General features: G+C 44.7%; 2 protein-coding genes across 2 annotated transcripts in view; one reads left to right on the top strand and one right to left on the bottom strand.

Annotated features, from left to right (window-relative positions):
- The window catches only part of ern2 (endoplasmic reticulum to nucleus signaling 2), a 34,968-nt gene extending 30,220 nt beyond the window's left edge, over nucleotides 1-4,748 (top strand). The window contains exons 19-22 of the mRNA XM_063207312.1: nucleotides 1,375-1,502; nucleotides 2,133-2,256; nucleotides 2,725-2,792; nucleotides 2,993-4,748. Coding sequence (XP_063063382.1) covers nucleotides 1,375-1,502; nucleotides 2,133-2,256; nucleotides 2,725-2,792; nucleotides 2,993-3,157 — 485 coding nt within the window. The 3' untranslated portion in view covers nucleotides 3,158-4,748. The remainder of the gene's footprint in view (nucleotides 1-1,374; nucleotides 1,503-2,132; nucleotides 2,257-2,724; nucleotides 2,793-2,992) is intronic.
- A 2,478-nt stretch (nucleotides 4,749-7,226) lies between these two features.
- Nucleotides 7,227-25,296, bottom strand: LOC134444941 (serine/threonine-protein kinase PLK1-like). Its single transcript, XM_063194134.1, has 6 exons — nucleotides 25,157-25,296; nucleotides 19,809-19,900; nucleotides 19,241-19,318; nucleotides 12,678-12,832; nucleotides 11,522-11,704; nucleotides 7,227-7,453 (listed from the first exon to the last, which is right to left on the bottom strand). Exons 1-6 carry the CDS (start codon nucleotides 25,246-25,248, stop codon nucleotides 7,274-7,276), a joined length of 780 nt encoding a protein of 259 aa, XP_063050204.1. The 5' UTR covers nucleotides 25,249-25,296; the 3' UTR covers nucleotides 7,227-7,273.
- Between the last annotated feature and the right edge of the window lie 1,271 nt (nucleotides 25,297-26,567).

The raw sequence follows: 26,567 nt of genomic DNA, 5'->3' as shown, positions 1-26,567 counted from the left end.
CCTCCATCAATGGCTGAAGTGTCCTTCAGAAAGGCACCTAACCCCACACTTCTCCAGGGCCTGTAACCAATACCCTTTGAATAACTGTACACTCACCGGCCACTTTATTAGGAACACCTCCCTAGAGCTGGGTTGGACCCCACTTTATTAGGTACACCTCTCTAGTGGGTTGGACCCCACTTTATTAGGTACACCTCTCTAGTGGGTTGGACCCCACTTTATTAGGTACACCTCTCTAGTGGGTTGGACCCCCTTTTGCCTTCAGAACTGCCTGAACCGCCTGCAACAATACTCGGGTTGGCTGTGACATTCCAACAAAGATAAATTGGTACTAATTGGCCTTGATGTAAGGCAGGGTCGATCCATGTTTTCATGTTGTTGACGCCAAATTCTGACCATTCCACCTGAGTGTTGCAGTAGACATCAAGACTCATCAGACCAGGCAACATTTTTCCGATCTTCTAGTTTCGTTTATGGTGAGCCTGTGTAAATCGTTGCCTCATTTTCTTGTTCTTAGCTGACAGGAGTGGCACCAAATTTGTTTTTTGCTACTGTAGCCCATTTGCCTCAAGATTTGATGTGGTGTGTAATCAGAGATTCTCTTATGCATACCTTGGTTGTAATGAGTGGTTATTTGACATAATGTTGCCTTTGTATCAGCTCAAACTAGTCTGGCTATTCTCCTCTGACCTCTGCCATCAACAAGGCATTTTTGCCCACAGAAATGCAGCTTACTGTTTTTTTTTTCTTTTTCCGACCATTCTTTGTAAACCCTTGAGATGGTTGTGTGTGAATATCCCAGTAGATCAGTCTTTTCTGAAACCGGCACCAACAGCCATGCCATGTCCAACAGCCATGCCATGTCATTGAAATAGTATTTCTTCCCCTTTATGATGCTCTGTTTGAACTGCTGTAATGTAATGTAATTTAATATTGTGTGTGTGTGTGTGTGTGTGTGTGTGTGTGTGTGTGTGTGTGTGTGTGTGTGTGTGTGTGTGTGTGTGTGTGTGTGTGTGTGTGTGTGTGTGTGTGTGTGTGTGTGTGTGTGTGTGTACTATACACTAAGTAAATGTCAAAAGCTTGCACTCATCTTTAGAAGCCTGGGACATGTACATAGACTTCTCACTAGGGGTCTTTTGGTCAAATTGCCAAATACTGTTCAGTATCCTCCATCAGTGGTAGCCATCATATTTGGAGGAGGTGGTGTTGTTTGTACCCTTAAAACTGCTCTTATTTTGAGACCCACATTGGATTGTGACTGGACATTGATGTATTGTAACATTTATGTCCTTATACATACTGTATTATGAATTGCGTACATAAAAGAGGTAGTTAAAATGTCTGTGTGTGTGTGTCTGTGTGTGTGTGTTGTAGAGGACGTGATCGCTCGAGATCTTATCGAGAAGATGATTGGTGCAGAGCCGGAGTCCCGCCCCCTCGCGTCAGCCATCCTCAAACACCCCTTCTTCTGGAAACCAGGGAAACAGCTGCAGTTCTTCCAGGTACGTGCGCGCGCGTGTGTGTGTGTGTGTGTGTGTGTGTGTGTGTGTGTGTGTGTGTGTGTGTGTGTGTGTGTGTGTGTGTGTGTGTGTGTGTGTGTGTGTGTGTGTGTGTGTGTGTGTGTTTGTTGTCACCACCCCTTCTTCTGGAAACCAGGGAAACAGCTACAGTTCTTCCAGGTGAGTGTGTGTGTTAACGTGTGTGTGTGTGTGTGTTAACGTGTGTGTGTGTGTGTGTGTGTGTACGTGTGTGTGTGTGTGTGTACGTGTGCATGTGTGTGTACACGTGCATGTGCGTGTGCGTGTCTGTGAGAGAGAGTGTCAAGATTATAATAGTGTTGGATTTGAGTTGTGAGTTATCATATTGAAAAGGCAGCAAGATTTTCATGTTAACGTGTGTGTGTGTGTGTGTGTGTGTGTGTGTGTGTGTGTGTGTGTGTGTGTGTGTGTGTGTGTGTGTGTGTGTGTGTGTGTGTGTGTGTGCGCGTGTGCGTGCGTGCATTCCTGCCTGCTTGCATGCGTGTGTGCGTGTGTGTAAATGTATGTGTGTGTGTGTGTGTGTGTGTGTGTGTGTGTGTGTGTGTGTGTGTGTGTGTGTGTGTGTGTGGTGTGTGTGTGTGTGTGTGTATGTAGGACGTTAGTGACCGTATAGAGAAGGAGGCACTGGACAGTGACATCGTGGTGCGATTGGAAACGGCAGGAAGAGGAGTGGTCAGGACAAACTGGAGGATGCACATCTCAGCACCCCTACAAGCAGGTAACACACACACACACACACACACACACACACACACACACACACACACACACACACACACACACACACACACACACACACACACACACACACACACACACACACACACACCTCCCGACCAGCACAAGGAGAATGCACTTGGGCTCGAACCTGCCACTTCCCAGTCAACCCTCCAGTTAGGGTACGGGAGGCACAGCACGATACCGCTGAGCTACATGACCAAACTAATAGCCCAGCGCTACCGATACTGTATAAGGCCTCAGGAGGTTTGCTAACGGTATACGTCGAATTCTGCTAGTTGGCCTCTGTTACGCAAACAGACACACACATACGCACACACACACACACACAGGCAGCATTAAATGTTTAGCTTTAAATTAACTTGATCAATAAAGCTGTTTCTGAGAATATTAAAATCTTCTGTTGCTGTGGCCATGTGTGTGTGTGTGTGTGTGTGTGTGTGTCTAGACCTAAGGAAGTTTCGTACCTACAAAGGGAACTCGGTCAGAGATCTACTGAGGGCCATGAGGAATAAGGTGAGCGGCCGTGTGTGTGTGCCCGTGTTGCTGGTGTGTTAATATGTGTTTGGTGTGTGTGTGTGTGTGTGTGTGTGTGTGTGTGTGTTGTGTGTGCGTGCGCGTCATGTTACTGACAATGTGGCGTTGCAGCGATGGGGTTAAGCGTCCACCGAATCAAATATGTGTGTGTGTGTGTGTGTGTGTGTGTGTGTGTGTAGAAGCACCACTACCATGAGCTCCCTGGTGAGGTCCAGTCTGCGTTGGGAGAGGTGCCAGAGGGCTTCGTCGGATACTTCACATCACGATTCCCAAGACTGCTGCTGCACACACACAGCGCCATGGCACTGTGTAGCCACGAAAGACTGTTCCATGCCTACTACTGACACAAACACACACACACACACACACACACACACACACGGCCATGGCACTGTGTAGCCACGAAAGACTGTTCCATGCCTACTACTGACACACACACACACACACACACAGCGCCATGGCACTGTGTAGCCACGACAGACTGTTCCACGCTTACTACAGACACACACACACACAAACACACACTCCTAACACACACACACACACACACACACACACACACACACACACACAAACACACACACACACACAAACACACACACACACACACACACACACACACACACACACACACACACACACACACACAAAAACACACACACACACACACCTGACACACACACACACCGCCATGGCACTGTGTAACTACGAGAGACTGTTCCACACACGAGAGATTGTTCCACACCTACTGCTGACACACACGAGGCGGTGGTGGCTCAGGTGGTAAGAGAAGCTGTTTGGCAACCTGAAGGTTGCAGTTTGAGCCCCGCTCTCCCCGCTCTGCCTGACCCCATTGATGTGTCCTCGAGCAATATACTTCATCCCAAGTTGCTCCTGGTGGCAGGGTGGTATCCTGCGTGGCAGCCACTGTGTGAATGGGTGAATGTGAGGCATACAATGTAAAGCGCTTAGAGTTCTCGAACTTCGAAGGAGTGGAAAGGCGCTCCATAAATGCAGTCAATTTACAATTTACACACACACTCACTCCTGCTGCCCACACGCCACGCCATGATGCTCTGTTCACACGAGAGACTACTACTGACACACACACACACGTGACACAGAGACACTACTGACACACACATACACACACACACAAAGACACTACTGACACACACACACTGACTACTGCTGCACACTCCTGACAGCTCATGTGGAGTCATATCCACGCATTGTTTTTTTTGGGGGGATATATGATTAGGAGACTAAAAGGGAGGGGTGTATTAAGGGACAGGGGTGTGTTTGTATTTGGGGGTGGGGGGGTTGATGTGTAAAGATTTTATAAAGTTTTTTTTAAAGTGTGTGTATGTGTGTGATTGTAACTGGCTTTTTTAAGATGGGGGGTTTTACTGGAGAAATGTTAATGGGTTACACGCACACACACGGGCTTGTTTTTATAAACCTGTGTAACACACACACACACACACACACACACACACACACACACACACACACACACACACACACACACACACACACACACAGGGTTACTGATGAGCGATCTGCTGTTAAGTTGCTTTGTTACTGTTTGTTATTGAATGAATGTAGTGATCACTGCTATTGATAAACACACAGGTCTCCATTATAGCACTGCTGTTAATGTGGATGACACCACTTTACTGATAAAGATTCCTCAATCTATTCCACAGTTATTACGCTAGTAAAGACATCATCTATTAGACACTGTTGCTACAGTAATAAAAACATCATATATTCCACTGTTACTACTGAAATAAAGACTCTATTCCACTGTTACTATGGAGATAAAGACATCTATTACACACTGTTACCAATGAAGACATTTATTTCATATGGCAAATCCCAATCACATGTTTTTGATGACTTTGATGGCTTTAATAAAAAGTGTTTTTTAACCTTGCAACGCTCTGTTGGGCTGACAGGTGCTCTCTTTAAGACACACACCACACATGGAGGAGTAGGGAGAGGTAGAGTAGAAAGAGGTAAGGGTGGGGATTCAAACCTGCAACTCTGTGATCTTCAGGCCAACTCCCTAACCATTACACCACGGCTGCCCATAAGGTTTCATGTGGTTTTTTTTGGGAAACCACAATTAACCATAGTTTTTAAACCATAGCCAGAAACCATGCTAAAAAAAACATGAAACCAATAAAACCATGGTCGATTTTCGTAAAAGTTACGCCCCTCTGTTAGCCTAGAAATCTAGACATCCCTTGTGGCTGCAAATTGAATTTGCTCCCTGGGGCAGTCTAGTAACCTGTGGTCGTTTTTGCGGGGCTTAAAATCACAAGACGACCGGCCAATCAAATCGTGAGGAGTGGATCGGAGGCCAGGCTACCTAGTGACGGCAGAATATCATACAAATTAGATGTTCTGATAACCAATCAAATGGGAGCATGGGTTGCTTGGGTGGGAGTTGCAAATGTTCTAAGAAATATGGCAGCCTTCCGTGCAACTTCCAACATGAACGTTTTTGCTTATTTTAAAGAGCCTGAGTGATTATAAATGTCGTAGCTGCCACGGATTGATGTGAAAATGCACCATGCACTTGACACAAATAGGTCACTCCACATTGCCTTTTCACCCCTCAATGTTTTCAGCTAACTGGGTAAGCTAGTGTTACAGAACCACACAGACACAAGCTATTATTAGACCACTTCTTGCATGTGTAGAACGAAATCTTGGCCATTAAATGTTATTTAGGATCAAAACATGTGAGTCGTTAACCCATGTAGACATTAGGGCCATCTCAATGCCAAGTCTAGCCTTGCTAGGACGTGAAACGCCTGGTGATTTGATACTCCACGGAGTTCACTAAAGAGTATCCAAGCACTGGGCCTGTCACATCCTAGCAAGGCTAAAACACTGCCCCGCTAGGTACCCTCTATCTCCTGGAAGTATTGCCAGCCACGCGCCAGTTTTCTGTGTGGGGATTTGATGTGATTGGTTGTTTGCACCATCCTATTGTTGGTGTTGAGTGCAGAGGTATTTTGACAGACAACCGTGTATCCCACCCACACAGCCCCTAGCTACATTAGACCCCTGTCAGCTTTTCGCTGTAGGGGTTTAGCTCACTAGGCTACCCCTCTGTTTCACTGTTCCACTCACAACCAGGGCCTTGAGCATCCCCCTCCCTGGTCCACACCACACCCCTCTTCCTCTAGCCTGTTATATTTCTAGTTGCACAACTTGACTCACCCTATCAGAAAATGTACCACTGTCTACAATAGTCCCATTTCTTGGGGTACTAAAAGATGAAAAACTCAAAGAAAATGGGACTATTATGCAACAAGATTGTACAGTGTCTCCTCTTCAACCAATTTTAAGTTGTTACCTCTAATTGGTTAGCCAGTCCTACAGGCTTTGGTATCCAGTGAAGAGAGCACAGCTTTGGCTTGTCCCTGTACTGTGACCATATTATCACTGTGGTGCGTGCAGGTATATAAGGACGCCTCTCCTCCTTCATTTCAGCTTTGACCCCTCTCTCACATTTTGACAGACACCACCTTTGGCACACACCACACTGCACAAACATACCCCTCAACATTATTTTGATTTTTCACAGACAGCAGTACACACTACACATCTTCATTATTGCATGTACAATATTCCTATATCAATTCAGCCATCCGTCCCCCCCCCCCCTCTTTAAACAACACACACACTACTCACACAACAAACACCAAAACAAACAAGGAACAACCCCCCCTCCCCAAAAAACAAAACAAAAAAAACAAAGCAAAAGCCAAAGTGCCCACAAACATCAATAACTATTCACATTGACCTCTGCTCACAGAAAACAGCCCTATTTCTATTCTTTAAAATAAACATCAAAAACGGTAAACCTTAGCCGGGCATAACATCCCCTGACAAACAACTGCTTTGGAAACAAGACACACACGCATTAAAAGACACCAGTACAGCCACAACATGCAGTCTTCAAAAATAGGGTCTTTATTAATTTATGCAGATATTTGAAATAGTACAAAACCTCTGGAAAACATTGAATGGTACCAAACATTTTTAGACAGGAAAAAAACCCATAAACCAACCACCCAAACCAGGCACACACTCAAGACCATCAAACACACACAACAACAACAAAGACAGAACTGAAGGGCATACTAAGAAGCTTGTTCAGGAGTAAACCAGGTTAAGTGAACTGAAGAACACACATACTCACACACAACAATGAAGACAGAATTCAAGAACAGGGTGTGTGAGTGTGATCACACATGGAGGGTGTCTGAGGGGTTTAACCTGTGTGTGTGTGTGTGTGTGTGTGTGTGTGTGTGTGTGTGTGTGTGTGTGTGTGTGTGTGTGTGTGTGTGTGTGTGTGTGTGTGTGTGTGTGTGTGTGTGTGAGTGTGTGTGCATGCAATGCTGTGTGGACGCCATGTGTGTCTGTGTGCATGTGTGTGTTCAGCGCTTCCTGGCCAGTAGTTTCTTGACCATGTTGTGAGCGAATCGCAGGTGCCCAGCGAGCTCCTTGCTACAGCCAAACTCCTCCAGGAGGCTCAGGCGATACGTGCGGCACTCACATTGCTTATCGATGTACGTCACCGCACCCATCAGTGGACACAAGATCACCTTGGTGTGGTCCTGAGAGAGAGACAGAGAGAAAGAGACAGAGAGACGTTTGATGTTTAAAATCCCTTTCATGTCCAAACGTTAACAAAATATCCAGTCACACCCCCAATCCACCCAACCCTACCCCAGTAAAACTAACTCCTTACCAAAGGAAACTGATCACACCCCTTTGTCCGGACCACTTCTTAACAAAAAGTTCAGTGTTGTCTATAGCCTGAAAGAAGGCTAGTAGCCTACTCCACTGTGACGCTGGACTCAACCTTGAACATATCCCCACCCAGTCACAACCAGGGCCTTAAACATATCCCCACCCGGTCCACACCACACCCTTCTTCCTCCAGCCTGTTACATTTCTGGTTGCACAACTGCCCTATCAGAAAGTTTACCACTGTGCACAACAGCCCCATTTTATTGGAGTACCCAAAGATGAAAAACTCCAAGAAAATGGGACTATTGTATCGTGCAACAATATTGTACAGTGTCTCCTTTTCAACCAATTTTAAGTTAAAAGTGTGTTACCCCTAATTGGTTAGCCAGTCCTATAGTTCACTCTTCTCACAGTTCACCCCCGTAGAGGAGGCTTTGGTATCCAGTGAAGAGAGCAAAGCTTTGACTTCTTCCTGTGACCTTATAATCACTGTGACAGCGTAGGCGATACGTTTTACTGCAGTCCTCTCCTCCCAATATCACTGAAACAGCGTAGGCGATAAGCTTTACTGAGGTCCTCTCCTCCCACTCTTGAGCTGTATCAGCAGTGGCTCTATAACCATAATGTAGACTGTGACATCAGCATAGGCGATAAGCTTTACTGCAGTCCTCTCCTCCACTTATACTGTGATGCCGGCTGCACACTGAGCTCCAGTATACGGATGCGGTACTAACGGAAACCATTCATTGTCTATGGAGATCCGCACTCCGAGATCCTCTGCATGCGTTCAAATATTTCAACTCGTCCGGAAAATACCGTGCCTGACCCGTAATAAAGAGCTGTTTCCCACATATCTTCTCAAAAATTAAAAGATACATATCACACTTAGGCCGTTTTAAGCTGTTAAAAACATTAATAATGCCCAAACTGTTTTTTTTGACACACTACAAAAAAGGCAAACGAAGCATTCTTAGTGTTCAAATGAAGAAGTTTTGTGGCATTTTCTGCTCCGGCCGCCATATTTCAAACTGGCCACTAGACCTTGCTTACGGGAGGTTTTCTGTGGTAATACGGTGTCCACCAGGTGGCGTCCACTCTGGTGTTGTGGTTACCAGAGTGCCAAGTGTGCAGCCGGCATTTGACCCGAAGAACCTCACTCAGCTGTATCAGCAGCAGTGCTGGGAATAACGGTGTTAGAATATAACGCCGTTACTAACGGAGCCACATTCTGGGTAATGGAATAATTACTTAATTACTCTATCCATAACTGCATCGCCTTTACTGTTACTCAGGAAGTAAGGTGACACGTTACTTTGATAAAATGCGGCACCAGTGTGCCCCGGGTGCTGACAAAATCAACCAGCAAATAGCAACACGGTGTTGCATAAATATGTACCAAGACAGCTTTTAATATAGTCGCATTCACCTTTGCACCTTTGGGGTCGGCTCTCTGTCCCATACACACACACACACACACACACACACACACACACACACACACACACACACGGAAGTTAGTCTACACACAGAGATGGTCAAGTGACAATGCATCAAGCCACAAGGTTGCATTTCCCAACCGGAATCATTTCACAGTGGTTGAAGTCAAAGACAATAATGTTTATGCGAAATGTAAACGGTGCATCGACAAAGTTTTGTTCGCATCTGTAACAAGCAACTCCAATTTGATGGATCAACTCACAGTATTGCATGGTGGCAATCTCTATGGATCACTAGCGCTAAACCATGGAGAGTAGGCCTATACTCATGAACGGTGTGACGTTTTCCATGTGCGTTACATCCATTTGTGGGGGAAAACAACCCATGCAGGTCAATTGATGCTGGGGTTTAATAAACGAAAGATACAGACCTGTAGACTACCGTTGTTCACATGCAACATGCCGAAAACATGTTGTGTTGCCGGCTGTTCAAATAATAGAGCCAAACAGCCGTGGCTTAGGGTTGTGCTGATAGATGATATCATCGTCCATCGGCGATGGACAGCTGGCATCACGATGGACGCCAACATCGTGATGCCAAGGAATCCTCTACCTTTGTATTTTTGAAGCCGCTGCTATTGTCATCATTACGGTGCTTGGCATTGAAATAAACTGAAACATTACCGTAAAATCCTTAGTAGCAGAGGACTGCGCAGGTAGCAGGACTGAACTGACCGAGGTTGTCAACACAAGCCTCAAGCAGAGTGAAATGGAATAAAAAAAAACTTGAGAACGAAGCCCAACTATTGTTTGCTGCATATGAGTTCAAGTAAGTGTCTGATTGCCTACATTTATTTATGTGACCCAAGTTTCTACAACGGAGAGTCATGATGCATTGTTCTCCCTCCGGAGTAGCCTAAAGTGAAAGCAACACATCGTTCAGCAATTGCAACAGTTTACCATTTCATGTTTAACGGAAATTCGACTCAAAATGTTTAATCTCTCCGCGATGGAGAGGTCTTGTGAAGTAGCCACACAAGATTGTAAAATACACTTCTGATTAGCCCACTGTCAAGCGGGAGCGCAAGTGATTCCATGTCTGCCCACGTCTTCGTGGCTTCACCGCAATTGTTTCCATTGATGAATTAAAAAGTCTCGCTATGTGCTTAGGAAACATTCGCGTCGGGTAATTTGCTAACTCGAGCTAAAATCCATTGCAAAACCTCGAGAGGGCACGCGTGAGTTCTCATCTCTTCCATTTGACAAACGTTCTGGGCTTCCCTGCACTGTATGGCTAAAGTTATGTAGGCCTATGCAAAAACGCTGTGACACAGCTCGTCTTGAAATAGAACTACACTGATAAATAACACACTCTAGTAGGCCTAGCAGCCTGCAGTAGGCTGCATTAGTAGGCTGCATCGTGACATTTATTGAAAATAAGTTTCCACGCAGTGGAGTTTGGAAGAGTAGCGGCCTTGAAGCAGCGGCACGACATCGACACGAGAGACAAGAAGGGCGATGGGGAGGGGTCGGGGGGAGAGTCGCTCTCACAGACAGCAGAGCGACCATCTCTGTTGCAGACAGAGTAGCGCAGCTGGAGGAGGTTTAAACATTTTTTGTAAGAATTTAAAAACTGTTAATATATTTGAGTTAGGCCTACTCTTAAAGCAAATATATTAAAATAATAGCTTAGCGAAAACCAAAAAAACGAAACATATAATAATAATAATAAAAAAATGTAATAAAAAATGATATTAAATCCCTCTGACATTGTCTCCATAGGCGATAAGCTCTACTGCAGTCCTCTCCTCCGCCACAGAACATTGAACTGTGAGACCCTGAAGAACCTCACTCAGCTGTATCAGCAGTGGCTCTATAGCGATAATGTAGAGGAGACCAGGTGGACTGCAGCCCTGTCTGCTCACTCTGAATGACACTTGTATACATCTATGTAGAGCAGCCTGATGCATGACATGAAGGAGGGTCCAAAGCTAAAGGCCCTTAGAGCCTCCAACAGTTAACCCTGGCTGACCCTGTCATGAGCTTTCTCTTGGTCCAAGGAGTCTGGTTATCAGGGTTTGCCCATATAAGAACAGGTGAAGAACAAGCTGGCAGATTATCACAAGGGAAGGCCATGGGGTGTGAGGAGAGAGAGAGAGAGAGAGAGAGAGAGAGAGAGAGAGAGAGAGAGAGAGAGAGAGAGAGAGAGAGAGAGAGAGAGAGAGCATTCAGCTCTCGGTTTACCATCATTAGGCAGTTTTAGGATGTTTATGCAACTTTTTTTGGTATGTTTTCACATTAGCAGGGATATTCACCTGGAGCAGCCATGAAAGCACACACACACACACACACACACACACACACACACACACACACACACACACACACACACACACACACACACACACACACACACACACACACACACACACACAAACACGAGGAGAGGTTTGGGGGAAGGGGGTGTGGTATGAGGTGCAGTGACCCCTGACTGACCTGGAAGAAGTTGACCTGCACGGTTCCGTTGCTGAGGTGGAACACGATGGCACTCTTGGTGCGGAACCATTTGTTCAGCAACGGCAGACGTGTCAACTCATCACCGTCACGAGGGGTGATGTTGGCACCGGCCTTCAAGAGGTGCTCGCTCATGTAGTTACGGAAATACTTCAGAAGCGTGATCTTGACACAAACAAAAACAAATCAGCCTTCAAGATGTGCTCACAGCATAATCTACGTACAAACACACACACCCAGCCATCTACACACCCACACACACACACACACACACACACACACACACACACACACACACACACACACACACACACACACACACACACACACACACACAATGAGCCTGGAGGAGGTACCCACTCATGTAGTCACAGAAATGCTTCAGCAGCGTAATCTACATACACACACGCACACAAAGACACACACACACACACACACTAAGCCTTCAAGAGGTGATCCCTTTAGTTACAGGCTAACTTCAATATAAGAAGTGCAAGAAGACGAAACACAAATAAGAAATGTGTATTGATTTCAGAAGGTCATAATCATCCTCTACTACAGTTGGTGTAGGAGAGACCATTCAGACTGTTACTAGCAGGGCTCTAAATTAGCTGGTAGAAAAGACTAACTTACTAGCTAAGGTGACACATTAGAGAGTGTGTGTTTGGCTAGTGAGATTAAAGGGCAGTCATGGGTAAGCGGTTAGGACGTAAGACTTGTAGCCCAAAGGTTGCCGGTTCGACTCCCGACCCGCTAGGTTGGTGGGGGGAGTAATCATCAACCCCATCCACCTCCATGACTGAGGTACCCTGAGCATGGTACCATCCCGCCGCACTGTTCCCCAGGGGCGCCACTGAGGGCTACCCCCTTGCACGGGTGTGGCATAAATTCAATTTTGCTGTGTGCAGTGTGCACTTGTGTGCATTTGAGATCCAAGTTACTGTGGATCCCTCTGCCATGTCTGGACAGCATTTATAAGGACAGACTTGTAAAACAGGCAAACAACATCATTGAATAATGGTCGTTGCTTCTGTGCGTCAGGGTATTTATGTAGAGATAAATTTACCTTTTTTGTACATGTTGAGGTGCATTCTTGGAGGGTGAGTAGGGGTGTGTTGGTGCATGTTGGGGTGCCTACCTTCTTGGAGAGTGCAGAGGGATAGTTGCGGAGGTTGAGCAAGAACTCTGCTTTGGTGCGGTTGATGTACTGCAGAGTGTCTCCGTCGTCGCACAGCACCAGACGCGTCGAGTCGTTAAACAGCACGCCCACACTGTCGTCACACAGCACGTACCCTACACACACACACACAAGATTCAAGTTTCAAGATCAAATTTGTTTATTACGTCTTATTATAGGTTTGAAGCCTATAAAGAGTAAAAATTGTTGTGTTTATGTCTGCTCAAAAAGATTAAAAAAAAAGAGAATGGGGGGTGGTGGTGGTGGAAAAAGTGCAAAGAAAGTGCTGTCTTCAGCATGGGTTCAGCAATCTAACTGCTTGGTGAAAGAAACTACTTCGGAGTGTGGTAGTGTGTGCTTTCAGGCTTCTATACCGTTTACCAGATGGTATTATCTCAAACAGTTCATGGTTGGGATGACTAAAATAATTGAAGATTTTTGCCTTCCTGATGCACATACACACATATTACATTACATTACATTTGGCAGATGCTTTTTAAACAAACAGACTTACAATCAACAACAGTCATAGCCAACATCACTAGCAGATACGAAGTGCACAGGAAATATACAGAACAACAAGTGCAGATGCTAAGTAGGGCTTTTTTAAGTTCATTAGCACAGGGGCAAGTAGAGTACACACGTTCATAAACATCATGCAAAGGACTCTGGTCCGGTACTGGGGCAGCTCAAGCATTAGTGTGGTAGATAGTTACAAAAGAGAAGAGTCTTTACTTGCTTCTTGAAGGATGAAAGAGATGTGCTTAGTCTTGCTGCCTCTGAGTGACCTTTCCACCACTGAGGAACAATGACCGATAACAGTCTTGACTGGGATCACTTAGAGCAAGCAGGCAGCAGGGCCAGACGGTTTGTGTTGAAGGAGCAGAAATATATGGCCTTAGTATATCCTTCAGATAAGCTGGAGCTGTTCCTGCGATGGTTTTGTAGGCAAGGGCCAAGGCCTTGTGCTTGATCCGGACAGCGAGCCAGTAACATGGGTCCTTTTGGGTTGAGTGAATACCAATTGTGCCGCTGTATTCTGGACCATCTACAGTGGTTTTAATACACAAGCAGGTAGACCGGCCAAGAGGGAGTTGTGGCAGGCAACATGGAACAGGACCATGGTCTGAACCAGCCGTTGCGTAGTGTATTGGGTCAGAAAGGGTCTGATTGTCTGCATGTTGGACATCTGGAATCGGCAGGTCCGGGTGACTGAGTTGATGTAGTTGGAGCATGACAGTTTTAGGGCCCTATGATTTCCGCGATACGGAAAACAAGGACGGAATGACGGAATGTGGACCTTAAAACGGAATTTAGTTATAAACGCGGAATTGCACGGAATTTGCTAATTTCTTATGATAAAAATAAAAATCCATTATTTTCGTCATGAATTAAAAGACATTTCAAACACAAAATATGGCCACGATATCATATCTGGCCCACGCGAGGTGATGCACAAGAGTTCTATGCAGATCCATGATCCATGTCAGCGCATGTTGACAGTGAACGCATCTCTCTCCCAAGCGGCGTTTCCGATTGTCTCCCGCGTCCTAACACTGGCCGTCAGAGCATTGAAGAAATCTTAAAACTCAACAGCACTCTAATTTCGTCTAGTAGAACAGGTCAGGCATAAACGCGTTGTCCTGACCGTCTGTTACCAAGACTATGCGATGCTACACAGAAAGGACGGGCGGCTCTCCACTGCACTTTAATAAACGATGGAATCATCCGATGCGAGGCACGACTTTGGAGTTTGTTACAACAGATGCGACCGCTGTAAAATAATAACTGAATAGGCAATGCTTTGATCATGTCTGGTTAACTTTGTTGGCCACGAAGCATAGTGACCAAAAGTTAGCAGCAACTTTGAAAAAGGGTCAAGTCATCATCAGAAGAAAACGGTCGTCTTGTAAAACATGTGTTTGTGTGAAACGGTAGACGGTAGGGACTTTGCGAGGCTATTTAATGCCTTCATATAACGTGACCAAAAATGTCTCTAATGTAGCTGCACGTTGCAATATAGCCAAACTTGAGAAAACCTGATGCAGCGTCCAACTTCAATGCATCAGACGTGAATTCGCCTTCTAGTTGGGTGCGTCACGTGTAAATATAACAGAATACATGTGCATGTACATTTCAGCTACCGTATTACCTGTAATATTTTTGAGGGCTGATAGGGCCTATTACAAAAAACTAGTAGGTAATTTTACTTCTCTTTTCTCTACCTACCATTCAACCATGAGTGACTGGCTATGTCCACCCACCAGTTTGAACTAAATAACTAAGAAATAAGGGTTTTTTTTGGGGGGAAAGGGGAAAATAAGTTCAAAAATGTAAAAAATCTGATTTGGCAAAAAATAAATCCGAAAAAACAGAATTTGAGAAAAATTAAAACGGAATTTGAGAAAAATTCAAACGGATTTCATAGGGCCCTACAGTTCGTCGTCAATCATGACTCTTTAGCTGGAATCATTAGGAGCTCTGTCTTTAATAGGTTCAACTGTAGGTAGTGATCCTTCATCCATGTTGACAGGTCAATGAGGCATGCCGAGATGCGTGCCGAAACCGTGGAGTCATCTGGCTTGAACGACAGGTACATCTGGGTGTCATTAGCATAGCAGTGGTATGAGAACCCATGTGTTTGAATGACACGTCCCAGGGAGGAGTTGTACATTGAGGGGCCCCAGGACTGATCCTTGGGGTACACCTGTGGTGAGGGTGTGAGTTGAAGATAGTTTTCTTGCCATGACACACTGAAGGAGAGTCCTTGAACCATGAGGACGTAAACAGTGATTCCTATGTTTGTGAGTATCCTCAGGAGTATCTTGTTGTCCATTTCTGAAACCAAATTGTTTTGGGTTCAGCAGTCCGGTTTAGGAAGTTGGTAACCTGTTTTGGGTCCAGTAGTCTGTTCTGGTTGGTAACCTGTTTTCCAAACTGCTCTTTCCAAGGTTTTGGATAGGACGGAAATGCACGCGCGCACACACACACACACACACACACACACACACACACACACACACACACACACACACACACACACACACACACACACACACACACACACACACACACACACACAAGTGCCCAGTGGCGGAACAATTACCCACAGGGCCCCAGGCCAAGACACTTGTAGGGCCCTCCATACGGCCTGCTATGGTCAGAATAGGGCCCCCAAAACCAATAACTTACAGCAGGGCCCTGCGCCCCGTGAGGAAAAGTCCTGCTCGCCCTCTGTTATAGCTCCGCCCCTTTTTACAGTTTTTCTCGATTGCTTACTTACACACAATTTCTGGAATCATGTCTCGAATTCTCAAAACGACACACAAATCCAAAAACTCACACACAACGCGCAAAACTCCTCACTACCCCTGAAAAATGAACGTCTTGTCTCAAAATAATGTACTCTCCTCTAAAAATTTGATTTTGTTCACAAAATACAAACACAAGCACCACACAATTCACACTCATATGAACCATTGAACACTAATGTGCGTATGGTGAAACACTCTACTGAGCTTGACACACAGTAGACCTTATTTTGTTCAGTGTCCCACTTACCCAAGAGGGTATCTTTCTGTTCTTTATTGTTTTCAGACTGAAATATATTTTACATATTTTTCTGACATTGAAAAATATTGCACTAATTTACTGTAAAATATTGTGTGGGACCCACATATCTACTGGATATGTTTCAGCTGTATGCACCAACCAGGTCACTAAGGTCAACAGAGAAGAATTTGCTGGTGATTCCAAAAGTCAAAACAAGATGTGGAGAGGCAGCCTTTAGCTTCTATGCTTCAAAGCTTTGGAACCACCTTCCAGATGACGTACAAAATGCACCCACTATTGATAGCTTTAAATCTAGACTCAAGACAAAGCTGTTCTCAGATGCTTTCCCCTAGCTTAAATTCTTACTTTTTATTTTTATGTTTATTTTTATTATTATTATTATTATTATTATTATCATCATTTTACCTTATGTTTTATCTTAATGTTTTAAATGTTCCTTGACTCTAATTTATTTCCTTCTTTCTTCCCTGTTTCCTTTCTTTTTGCATTTGTCAATTTTGTGAAGCACATTGAGTTGCACCTGTGTATGAAATACGCTATACAAATAAACTTGCCTTGCCTTGCCTTGTAAAATATTGTGTAACCACATGAAAGTGATCTCTTGCATCTCTTGCAAAAACTAAACAAATGTGTGTTCTCACTGGATCCACTCATGTTTTCATCAATATCACATGCAATGTGTGTCCTTATCCTTAAGATGCGGCTTTATAATTTGTTGTTACCAGTATGGTAATGACCAAGTTGTGGTGCATTACTTAAGGGCCTGTGTTGTGTCCAGGGCTGTAGTGGTCAAATTAGAGGTGGGTAAACTATGATTTTTTTGATCAGACAGACCGTGACGTAACGCGACGCGACACAACACAATGTTTTTTTTTGGGGGGGGGGGGTGTCATCGGTGTATCTGTGTATCTACAGATATGGAAATGAATATGAGGCCAGGCATGATAGTAGGCCTATAAAGTATCGGTATCAATACATCCAAAATGGTCATTTGTTTAAAAGCCACTAGAACTTTTTGGCATGCACATTCATTTGTCTACTATAAATGACATTTAAAATCTCTTCAGTTAGGCCTATTAGGCATATCACATAATTTGTGTGATCATATGATGCAGAGTGTGCCTTTGTTACAATCCTAGATAGTAGGCCTAACACCTATAGCCTATTGGAGTAGATACAACAGCATAACAATGCAGCTCAATTTCATAGGCGTATTCCAATTTCTGCATTAGGGTTTTAAAAATAGATTCACCATCATGTACGCCCATCTCAGCCATTCCCCACAAAGATGAATGGCATTAGGCTATATAACATTGGAAACTAATTATAAAAAAACACAACATTTGTGGTTTTCAACTGAATTGATAATGAAGTGCTATTAGGCTACATTTTAGGCTTATATGTTTATAAGACAGCTCACAATTTACCCCTCCACTGTCATCCATTAGGCCTACTTAGCTAGGCTACTTGTGGCATGCTCAGAGATTAGCAATAGGCACTGCAGCCATTAAGAGAGGAACTGGAGTTTTACCTACCATTAATAAGCTAACCCATACAGCGTTATCAATAACTGCAAAGGCAATAGACAGAAAAAGAAGCTGATGAAGAAGAAGCTTAATTTCTTAACTCAGGAATGAGTCCTTCTAGCTCTGAGAACTTGCTTTTGCAAATAACTTGGAAATGTCAGATCATGAAAGAATCTTGTGACAAGGTGTAACAAAACGTGTACCTCCCTAAATGATGGACTTGGTGGTGTTACTAGGCTTACTCCTGTGTTAGGTTACTTTCATACCTGGCTTCACACGCGGGATTTTTTTGTTTTTCAACTCCACGCGCAAACGTGCATTTGCGTTTCTATCGGCATTGCCGTCCGTAGAACCGGCGGACAGATGCGCTTTCGCTTTACATGGGGCGCACTGGCTTGTCCCCTACTTCTTTCGGACACACGGCGCGAAGTGGCTAGATTTGATGAGAAGGGCGTGACTAATTTGCGAACGGTAGAGAGAAACCGGCAGTGGAGTCAAATGGAACGAAATGAACATTACAATGCAGATGAAGGTCTATATTTCAGGCAGTCCAACGAAATCCCGGACATTTCTGAAATCCCCCCTGCACATTTTTTAGGTCTCAAAAGTAGGGAAAAAGAGGACTTCTGGTCACCCTATCCATGATGATTAACTATGGCAGGCAGGCAACTACACAACGTGTAGGCCTATGTGTTTACATATTCCCTGGGTTCTGATTGGTGTCGCCGCCGCAGCCGAAAGGCACTGATTGGAAGGTCACATACCCGAATACAGAGCAGATGAAAATGATTCCTACTAAAGCGTTAAGCAGGCCTATATTCAACATTTTTTTTAATGACACCAAATTTATTTTGGATTATTCCAACGGCAGATCACAAGGCGCAGGGAACTTTGACGTGCCTAATTGCCATTAAGAGCTGCGTAAACGCTATTTAGAGGTGGGTTAACGCTATTTAGAGGTGGGTAAACGCTATTTCCTAAATTCCAGAGGTGCGTAAACGGCGTTTACGTGCGTTTACCCTCCACTACAGCCCTGGTTGTGTCATAGTATTGTAGTGCTATGGTAGTTACATTTCAATGACTATTACAGCGTGCCACTGGAGGTACGGCGCACATTAAGGTATAGAAGGAATTGTGCTCATAGTTCAGTGACATTGGTTAGGGGAATTGGGAAATGGGTGATATGTTTCCAGAATTGTGTGTGAAGTACCAGGAGTTGTGTGGAAACAATCGAGAAAAAATGCCCTCATATGCAAACAGTCCCCAAACCAGACATGAAACAGCACACCCATGTGGTTGTCACAGCTGGTACCCTACACACGCACACACGCACGCACAGGCAGACAGACAGACAGACACACACGCACGCACACATGATATGATTGTGGTTGCGTGCTAGCCAGGTTGTGTGCATGTCTCTCCTACCGAGTCCGTATTTGTCAGAGTAGTCGACCCATTTGCTGATCCAAAAGATGGGGATGCAGGTGGGATCCTCAGCCTCACCTGGAGAGAGAGAGAGAGAGAGAGAGAGAGAGAGAGAGAGAGAGAGAGAGAGAGAGAGAGAGAGAGAGAGAGAGAGAGAGAGAGAGAGAGAGAGAGAGAGAGAATCAACTGTTCTATACGAATAAATCAAACAAACAAGAATGTTATTAATTTGGCTCTGTGTTGGTCAGGCTATATGTGTGTGCGTGCGTGCGTGTGCGCGCGGGCGTGTGTGTATGTGTGTGTGTGTGTGTGTGTATGTGTGTGTGTGTGTGTGTGTGTGTGTGTGTTTACCCTGCCTAACTCTTTATAACAGGTCGTTCTGATGGCTTGGTGTGTGTATCTGTGTGTGTGTCTTTTTACCCTGGTGTATGACAGGTCGTTCTGAGGGCTTGGTTTGTGTGTGTGTGTGTGTGTGTGTGTGTGTGTGTGTGTGTGTGTGTGTGTGTGTGTGTGTGTGTGTGTGTGTGTGTGTGTGTGTGTGTGTGTGCGTGTGTGTGTGTGTGTTTACCCTGGCGAATGACATGTCGGTGTGAGGGCTTGGCCCTCTTCAAGTTGCTCAGCTGTGATCGCAGGTCCACCAGAAGACCCTTCAGACACTCACTGCAACACACACCAGGATTCAAACCCTCCATACCCTCACTGCAACACACACACACACACACACACACACACACACACACACACACACAAACACACAAACACACAAACATAAATACAACAAGATTCAAACACACATGTCCATAGCGGTTTGGTTATTTGGCTACAGGCAATTGCTTAAGTTACCTGTACTAGCCCTCACCATCTGTGGCACAAAGTTATTCCTAAAGGTATTCCGGACATATTCTGACATTTTCAGCTTGTTTCTTTATTTATTTTTCCAGGTTTGACTCAATTTTGAGCTAACACTCTTGGACACCATCTGAGAAGTGGGTTGGTATGGTCAGGCCAAATACATGGGTACGGAAAGGGGGTGGATAAGATCTACATTCCAAACCCTCAATGGGGTGTTTTTAAAGGGGCACTGTGTAGGATTGAGAATGAGAGAGAGGAAGGGAGGATAGAGAGAGACAGAGAGAGAGAGAGGAAGAAAAAGAGAGGAAGAGAGAGAGCGAGATCAGAGTGAGAGAGAGAGAGAGAGACGAAGAGAGAGGGAAAGGGATGCAGTTGGAACAGTCTGCAGCCCCTGGACTTCAGCTCCAAGAAACAGAGGTCAAATTTCTGCTCTTTGCTGACGACTTGGTGCTGCTTTTGCCCACAGAACAGGGTCTACAACAGATCCTTGATCAGTTAAGCAATATTGCCAGACCTGGGCCCTGGCAGTAAACCCAATCAAGACCAAAATTATGATTTTCCAAAAGAAACCCAGGTGTCAGGAACACAGATACAGGTTCAGCGTAGCCCCTTAATGCGCGCCGTACCTCCAGTGGCACGCTGTAATAGACATTGAAATGTAACTACCATAGCACTACAATACTATGACACAGCATAGGCCCTTTAGCAATGCACCACGACTTGGTCATTACCATACTGGTAACAACAAATGTATAAAACCGCGTCTTAAGGGGCTAGGTAGCACCGCCCTAGACCATACAATGCATTACACTTACCTTGGTCTGGTAATTACTGCATACGGAAGTTTCAGCCTGGCTATGAATGCACTAAAACAAAAAACCTGTAGGGCACTGTATGCCATCAAACGAACATTCCATAATATAACCATCCCAGTTACAATCTGGTGCAAAATATTTGACAGTGTAATACAGCCCATTGCGCTGTATGGGAGCGAGATCTGGGGTCCAGTCAGTATGCACGACTACACTATGTGGGACAAACATCCAACTGAGTCCTGTAGCGAAGGGGAGTAGAGTTGCCCAGCTGGGACTCGAACCCAGACCTTCTGGGGTAGTAAACTGGGGCTCTGACCGCTACACCAAAGAGCCAGGCTCGTTGGCATGTTAGTCAGAACACACCCACAACCCTAGTGATGGTCACTCCATCACACTGCCTTCCCCTTTGGGAAGCGCACCCGTGCGCTTCACACACTCATGGTGTCCCTCACGCAAAGTTCTGCCAATCATGCTTCTCCCATCCAGTGTGCCCCGTCATCAATGCTTCACCCATCACTGGGGTCCCTCACACCGGGGTCACCAATCCTGGGGGTCCCTCACATGGAATTACAGCTCACGCACAATGGGTACGCTTCCAATGGCCTCACGGTACCGTCCCACTTCTGACACCATTTGTAGCGAAGGGGAGTAGAGTTGCCCAGCTGGGACTCGAACCCAGACCTTCTGGGGTAGTAAACTGGGGCTTTGACCGCTACACCAAAGAGCCAGGCTCGTTGGCATGTTAGTCAGAACACACCCACAACCCTAGTGATGGTCACTCCATCACAAGTCCCTACATGCAGAGTTTTGTAGATATATTTTGAAAGTACGACCCAAAACACCCAATAATGTATGTAGGGCTGAATTAGGCCTCTTCCCATTAGCTTTAACAATCCAGAAAAGATCTCTAAAATTCTGGATGCATCTAAACGCAAGTCCCAACAATGCACTCCAGTTTGAGGCATTGAAACACCAAGAGATTAACCCTGAAAAGAGTCCTCTAAGCCAGCTGGTACTGAAACTAACTAACCCAGTAACAGAAATCAACACAAACAAAGCTCAGCCCAGCACTGCTTCCCAAGCCTCAATTAGTGTCAACAGAATTATGAACGAAAGAAAAGAAGACTACTTGGAACATTGGACAAAACAAACTACTAACCAAAGCAGAATGAATGCCTACCTGACCCTAAATAGAGAATATGAATTGGCAGAGTATCTCATCTCTGTCAGAGATACGAAGCAGAGGCAAATCCTGACCAAGTACAGGCTCAGTGACCACACTCTCGCGATAGAGACAGGGAGACAAGAAAAACAAAATGATATGTGGTCACTGTGAAGCAGAGAGGGTTGAGACAGAGGTGCACTTTCTGCTATACTGCAAGAAATATGAGGATGTGAGGAAAATCTTCTTCCCCAAATTCCAAAATATATACCCAAATTTCGAACGCCTCCCAGAAGCGGAAAGGATGGCGATTATACTTGGCGAAGGGCTCTCACCAGATCTTGCCGCACAATATGTGCTTGCATGCCACAAAATGAGGGACTCCAGCCACAGTAATATACAAATAAAAATGTACAAATATACAAGTAAAAATGTATAGTGTAAATGTAATAATAATACATACACACAGCCACACACCCTCGCACCCCCACATGCCTGTCTAGGGGTGTGCAAAATAATCGTCATATCGATGCATCGCGATACTTACTCTCACGATACAATGCATCGATTCATGACAAGGTATCGTGATACTTATTTTCTCAATATACTGCATGGATTCATGACAATTGATTATTTGATAACAATAAAATTTGATTTGCCATGGGTTATTTTTTTCAGTAGATAATAGGTAATATTTCTGTTGTGATGTAAGCTCTCTCCCAGATGATAGAATGCTTAAATAGAATGAACTGACTTAAGAAAGCTACATAGCAACTGACAAATAATCTGTATTTTACACATTTACTGAAGTAAATATCGCAATGCATCACAGTAGTACATGAATCGCAATGCATCGTGATAGAATCGCATCGTGGCATGTGTATCGTGATGCGCATCGAATCGTGAACCCTCTACCAATACCCACCCCTATTCCTGTCCATATGCATGCACACACACACGCACACATACACACTCAGCATTACCGCAGAAATACACCAGCGGCGATCTGAGCAAGGCGAGCGACGGAAGTAATTGACTTTGTATTGAGTCGCGCGACAAAAGCGATTCTGGAGACTAGAGCGATTTCCGCGCCGAGCGCGACAGTTTGAAGTTGAAATCTTTTCAACTTTCTATGACGAGGTTCGGCGACAAGCCGCGACAGCCAATGACTGTATAGAGGTCGGTGACCACAGCCAATGGGAATGCTTGAATGCTTTGCCTTCTGCCTGTACGGACATACTCTAGTCTCCTCAATCGCTCGTATCGCTTGCTGCTGCACTCTGTCGCTTGAATCGCATCGCGCCTGGTCTATTCGCGCAGTTACCGCAGAGATACACCAGCGGCGACGCGACTCAAGCGACAGAGTGTAGCAGCAAGCGATACGAGAGACTGAGGAGACTAGAGTATGTCCGTACAGGCGGAAGGCAAAGCATTCAAGCATTCCCATTGGCTGTGGTCACTGACCTCTATACAGTCATTGGCTGTCGCGGCTTGTCGCCGAACCGCGTCATAAAAAGTTGAAAAGATTTCAACTTCAAATTGTCGCGCTCGGCGCGCAAATCGCTCTAGTCTCCAGAATCGCTTTTGTCTCTCGACTCAATACAAAGTCAATTACTTCCGTCGCTCGACTCGCTCAGATCGCCGCTGGTGTATCTCTGCGGTTAGGCCTATCTTTAGCTACAGATGAGCGAGAAGAGATGCACTAATGCACCCATGCCATCACAGATGAACTGAGGATAAATCAAATGGAATGGTCCATTTTTAGTGTAGTAGAGAATTCGCAAGGTTATTATTTTTAGAAGAAAGGGTTTTTTTTAGCTTTTGTAACCAAAGGACAGTTTCTCATGTCTTCTGGGTCTATATCAAGTGAGGTGGGGTAGGCCTATAAACCTCTGCATCAGTACACGTGAGGTATTGTACACAAAAGCATATTTCAAAGGTAATTCAATATGGTATGTAATAACTAAGTAGGATTATTCCCCCTGCATCTTTAATTCTGGGCGACTCGTCCTCTGTGTGATGGGTTGCCTGGGCATTCATGTCCAGTAGTCAGTCAGTATATAAATCATTTTGAAATGGTCTCCCTTGCGTTGTTTTAGCTGGTTTTGATGTTCACTGTATTTCACTGGTACTGTGCCAACTGGAGACCTGTTGCAGTTATCAAACTTAAAATGAGCAAGTAGGTCTATATCGACCAAAACAATATTTTTCCTTCACAGTGATGCTAATATGTTATATTTCATAATATTCTCCATCTAATGAATGGATGAAGCGTTCTGAAAATGATAGTAGGCTACTGTCATTTTATTCACAATTTGCCAAGTGTCCCGACTTCTTTGGAGTTGAGGTTTGATGTATTTAATTTGGAGACATCGCCTCACCCTTTCTCCTGAAAGTGACTTGGGAAGTTGGCGCGCGCACCGAAGGCAGCCAGCCAGCCAGCAGCATTATAGGCCCTACGTTTTGAACGGTCTTAATTCGGTCATTGACATCTGATAAATCACCTCTGCAACATGCGGTGATGTATATCAAATAGGCCTAATCGAAAAAGGTGCACATTTTATTGACCTTTCTCGCAACAAACACTAAGCCAAATACCAAAATGCCGACATCAGATGCTGCAAAGAAACACGTGCCCTATGGCTACAGATATGGCTGCGCTGCACGATAGTTCGGGATAACTTGAGCTATTCTCTTCATCACACAATATGATAGTGTGTAGCCCCCTAGATGTTTAAATGCGCGTTTTTCCATGAATCATGAATGATTCATGAATCAACCCAATTCATGGCGCACGGCATGCTTAACCCGTTAAGACACGGCGTTATAAATGTGTTGTTACCAGAATGCAATGGCCAATTCGTAGTGTATTATTACTAAGGCCCCGTGTTATCATTATCATAGCTTCATACTGCTGTGGTAGTTAACTTTTCAATTAGGCCTAAAGCGTGCCAGAGGTAGAGCCACCTACGTGCATTATAGGGCTTCATTAATTCTTACAGCCAAACGGTAGTCTTCCCGTCTTGATGGCCGTGCAGGTCTGCGTGAGAGACTGACTGGTGTGTATGTGTGTGTGTGTGTTCTCACCGTCTTGGTGGCTGTGAGAGATGCAGAGATGCTCCAGGGATCCGTGTGTGTCTTTGACCTTGCACCTCGTTGTACCCTCCGTTGCGCTGCATGATCTCGGTGAGGGCGCGTGAAGCAGGTGGGCAGGCCGGCGCAATCGATGGTCTGTAGAGCTCTAAAGTTCTAGACGCTCGTGAAGACGCTCATCATTTATCCAGGCCACTTAGGCCCACGGAGGGAAGCTGAAGAGAACTGCAGGTCACGTGCTATTAGGCCTACAGGGTTTTTTCCCTCCCTGATCGCTAAAGCAGTTTAAAAAGCGTTGGCTTCTTTTGCCCAACCTATAACCAAATTAGCCAAACCAATTATATCCAAATTAGCCAATCAAATTGCAAAATTACTGTACAGTGTAAAGCAACACGTTGTAAAATTAAATGAAACAATAGAGTAGGCCTACATCACTAATTTTGCATAGGCCTATAACTAATTTTGCACATCATTAATTTAACTGCTAACACAGCTTGCTACTTCACACAGAATTTACAAATGAACACACTCCTAGACCCTCTACCTCCTCAAAATGACAGGCCACTTTCCACTGGAGAGACCAAGAGGCAAAGTGTGTTTTTTTCCGTTTATGTTTTAGGTCTACTTGCTGCTATGTGCATAATGTAGGCCTAATGTGTGTGTTAACAGTTTGGTACAAAAACATTCAATTTTACAGCTGTGTGTAGTCAGTTAAGCGATGTGCCATCTACCGTTTTGCTGATTTGGTGTGAAGTTGTTGTGGGCTATTCATTTGAGGGGTCCTGGAGTTTTTTTTTACGAAATGCTTCAAATCTGAAGGCGAGAAGACACCCCCAAAACGTCTGTTTTATCTGATTTGACTGATTTTGTTCTATGTAGATGCATCGACTTACAAAACTAGACTGCCTGTGCAGTCGCCTTCGACTGCTTAAGGTATATCCCCGAAACGCGACGCTTCCAGTCCCCAATCATTCCTACCACTCCCGTCCACCTTTTCATGAACGTTTATGATAAATACAAAATCTAAAATAAATATATTTAATATCTACACATAGATCAATGACGTGCAGAGGCTTAAAACCAAATGACTATTGTGAAAATGAAGGAAAAAATGGGGCAAATGGTAACACTGTTTTAATGGTTCACTATTACAGTGGATATACCATATTAGGTACAGTGTAATAAACAGTGTAACAATATTTAATACCACGTCATACCAGTGTGACACCATGTACCAATTTTGTACTTTATCATGTACATTGTACTGTATCATGTAGGCTATTTGTGTGTAAGTGGTATTACATGGTATTGCATATTTAGGGCCCGAGCACCGAAGTGCAAGGGCCACGCGGTGGCCCTTCGCCCTCTCGGTGCGAAGCCCTATTGTTTTCCGAAAAATTATTAT

The sequence above is a fragment of the Engraulis encrasicolus genome, chromosome 1 (assembly GCF_034702125.1).
Source record: "Engraulis encrasicolus isolate BLACKSEA-1 chromosome 1, IST_EnEncr_1.0, whole genome shotgun sequence".
NCBI classification, from domain to species: Eukaryota; Metazoa; Chordata; class Actinopteri; order Clupeiformes; family Engraulidae; genus Engraulis; species Engraulis encrasicolus.
The sequence above is the reverse complement of the archived record's forward strand: the minus strand, read 5'-3'. Positions and strand labels throughout refer to the sequence as shown.

Bases quoted from the DNA above. Each gene is read 5' to 3' on its own strand.
- LOC134444941 (XM_063194134.1), bottom strand. From the start codon at position 25,248: ATGCAGCGCAACGGAGGGTACAACGAGGTGCAAGGTCAAAGACACACA. The intron at 19,901-25,156 runs GTGAGAACACAC...TGTGTGTTGCAG, and splicing joins CTCTCACAGCCACCAAGACG to TGAGTGTCTGAAGGGTCTTC. The intron at 19,319-19,808 runs GTAAACACACAC...CTCTCTCTCCAG, and splicing joins CCGACATGTCATTCGCCAGG to GTGAGGCTGAGGATCCCACC.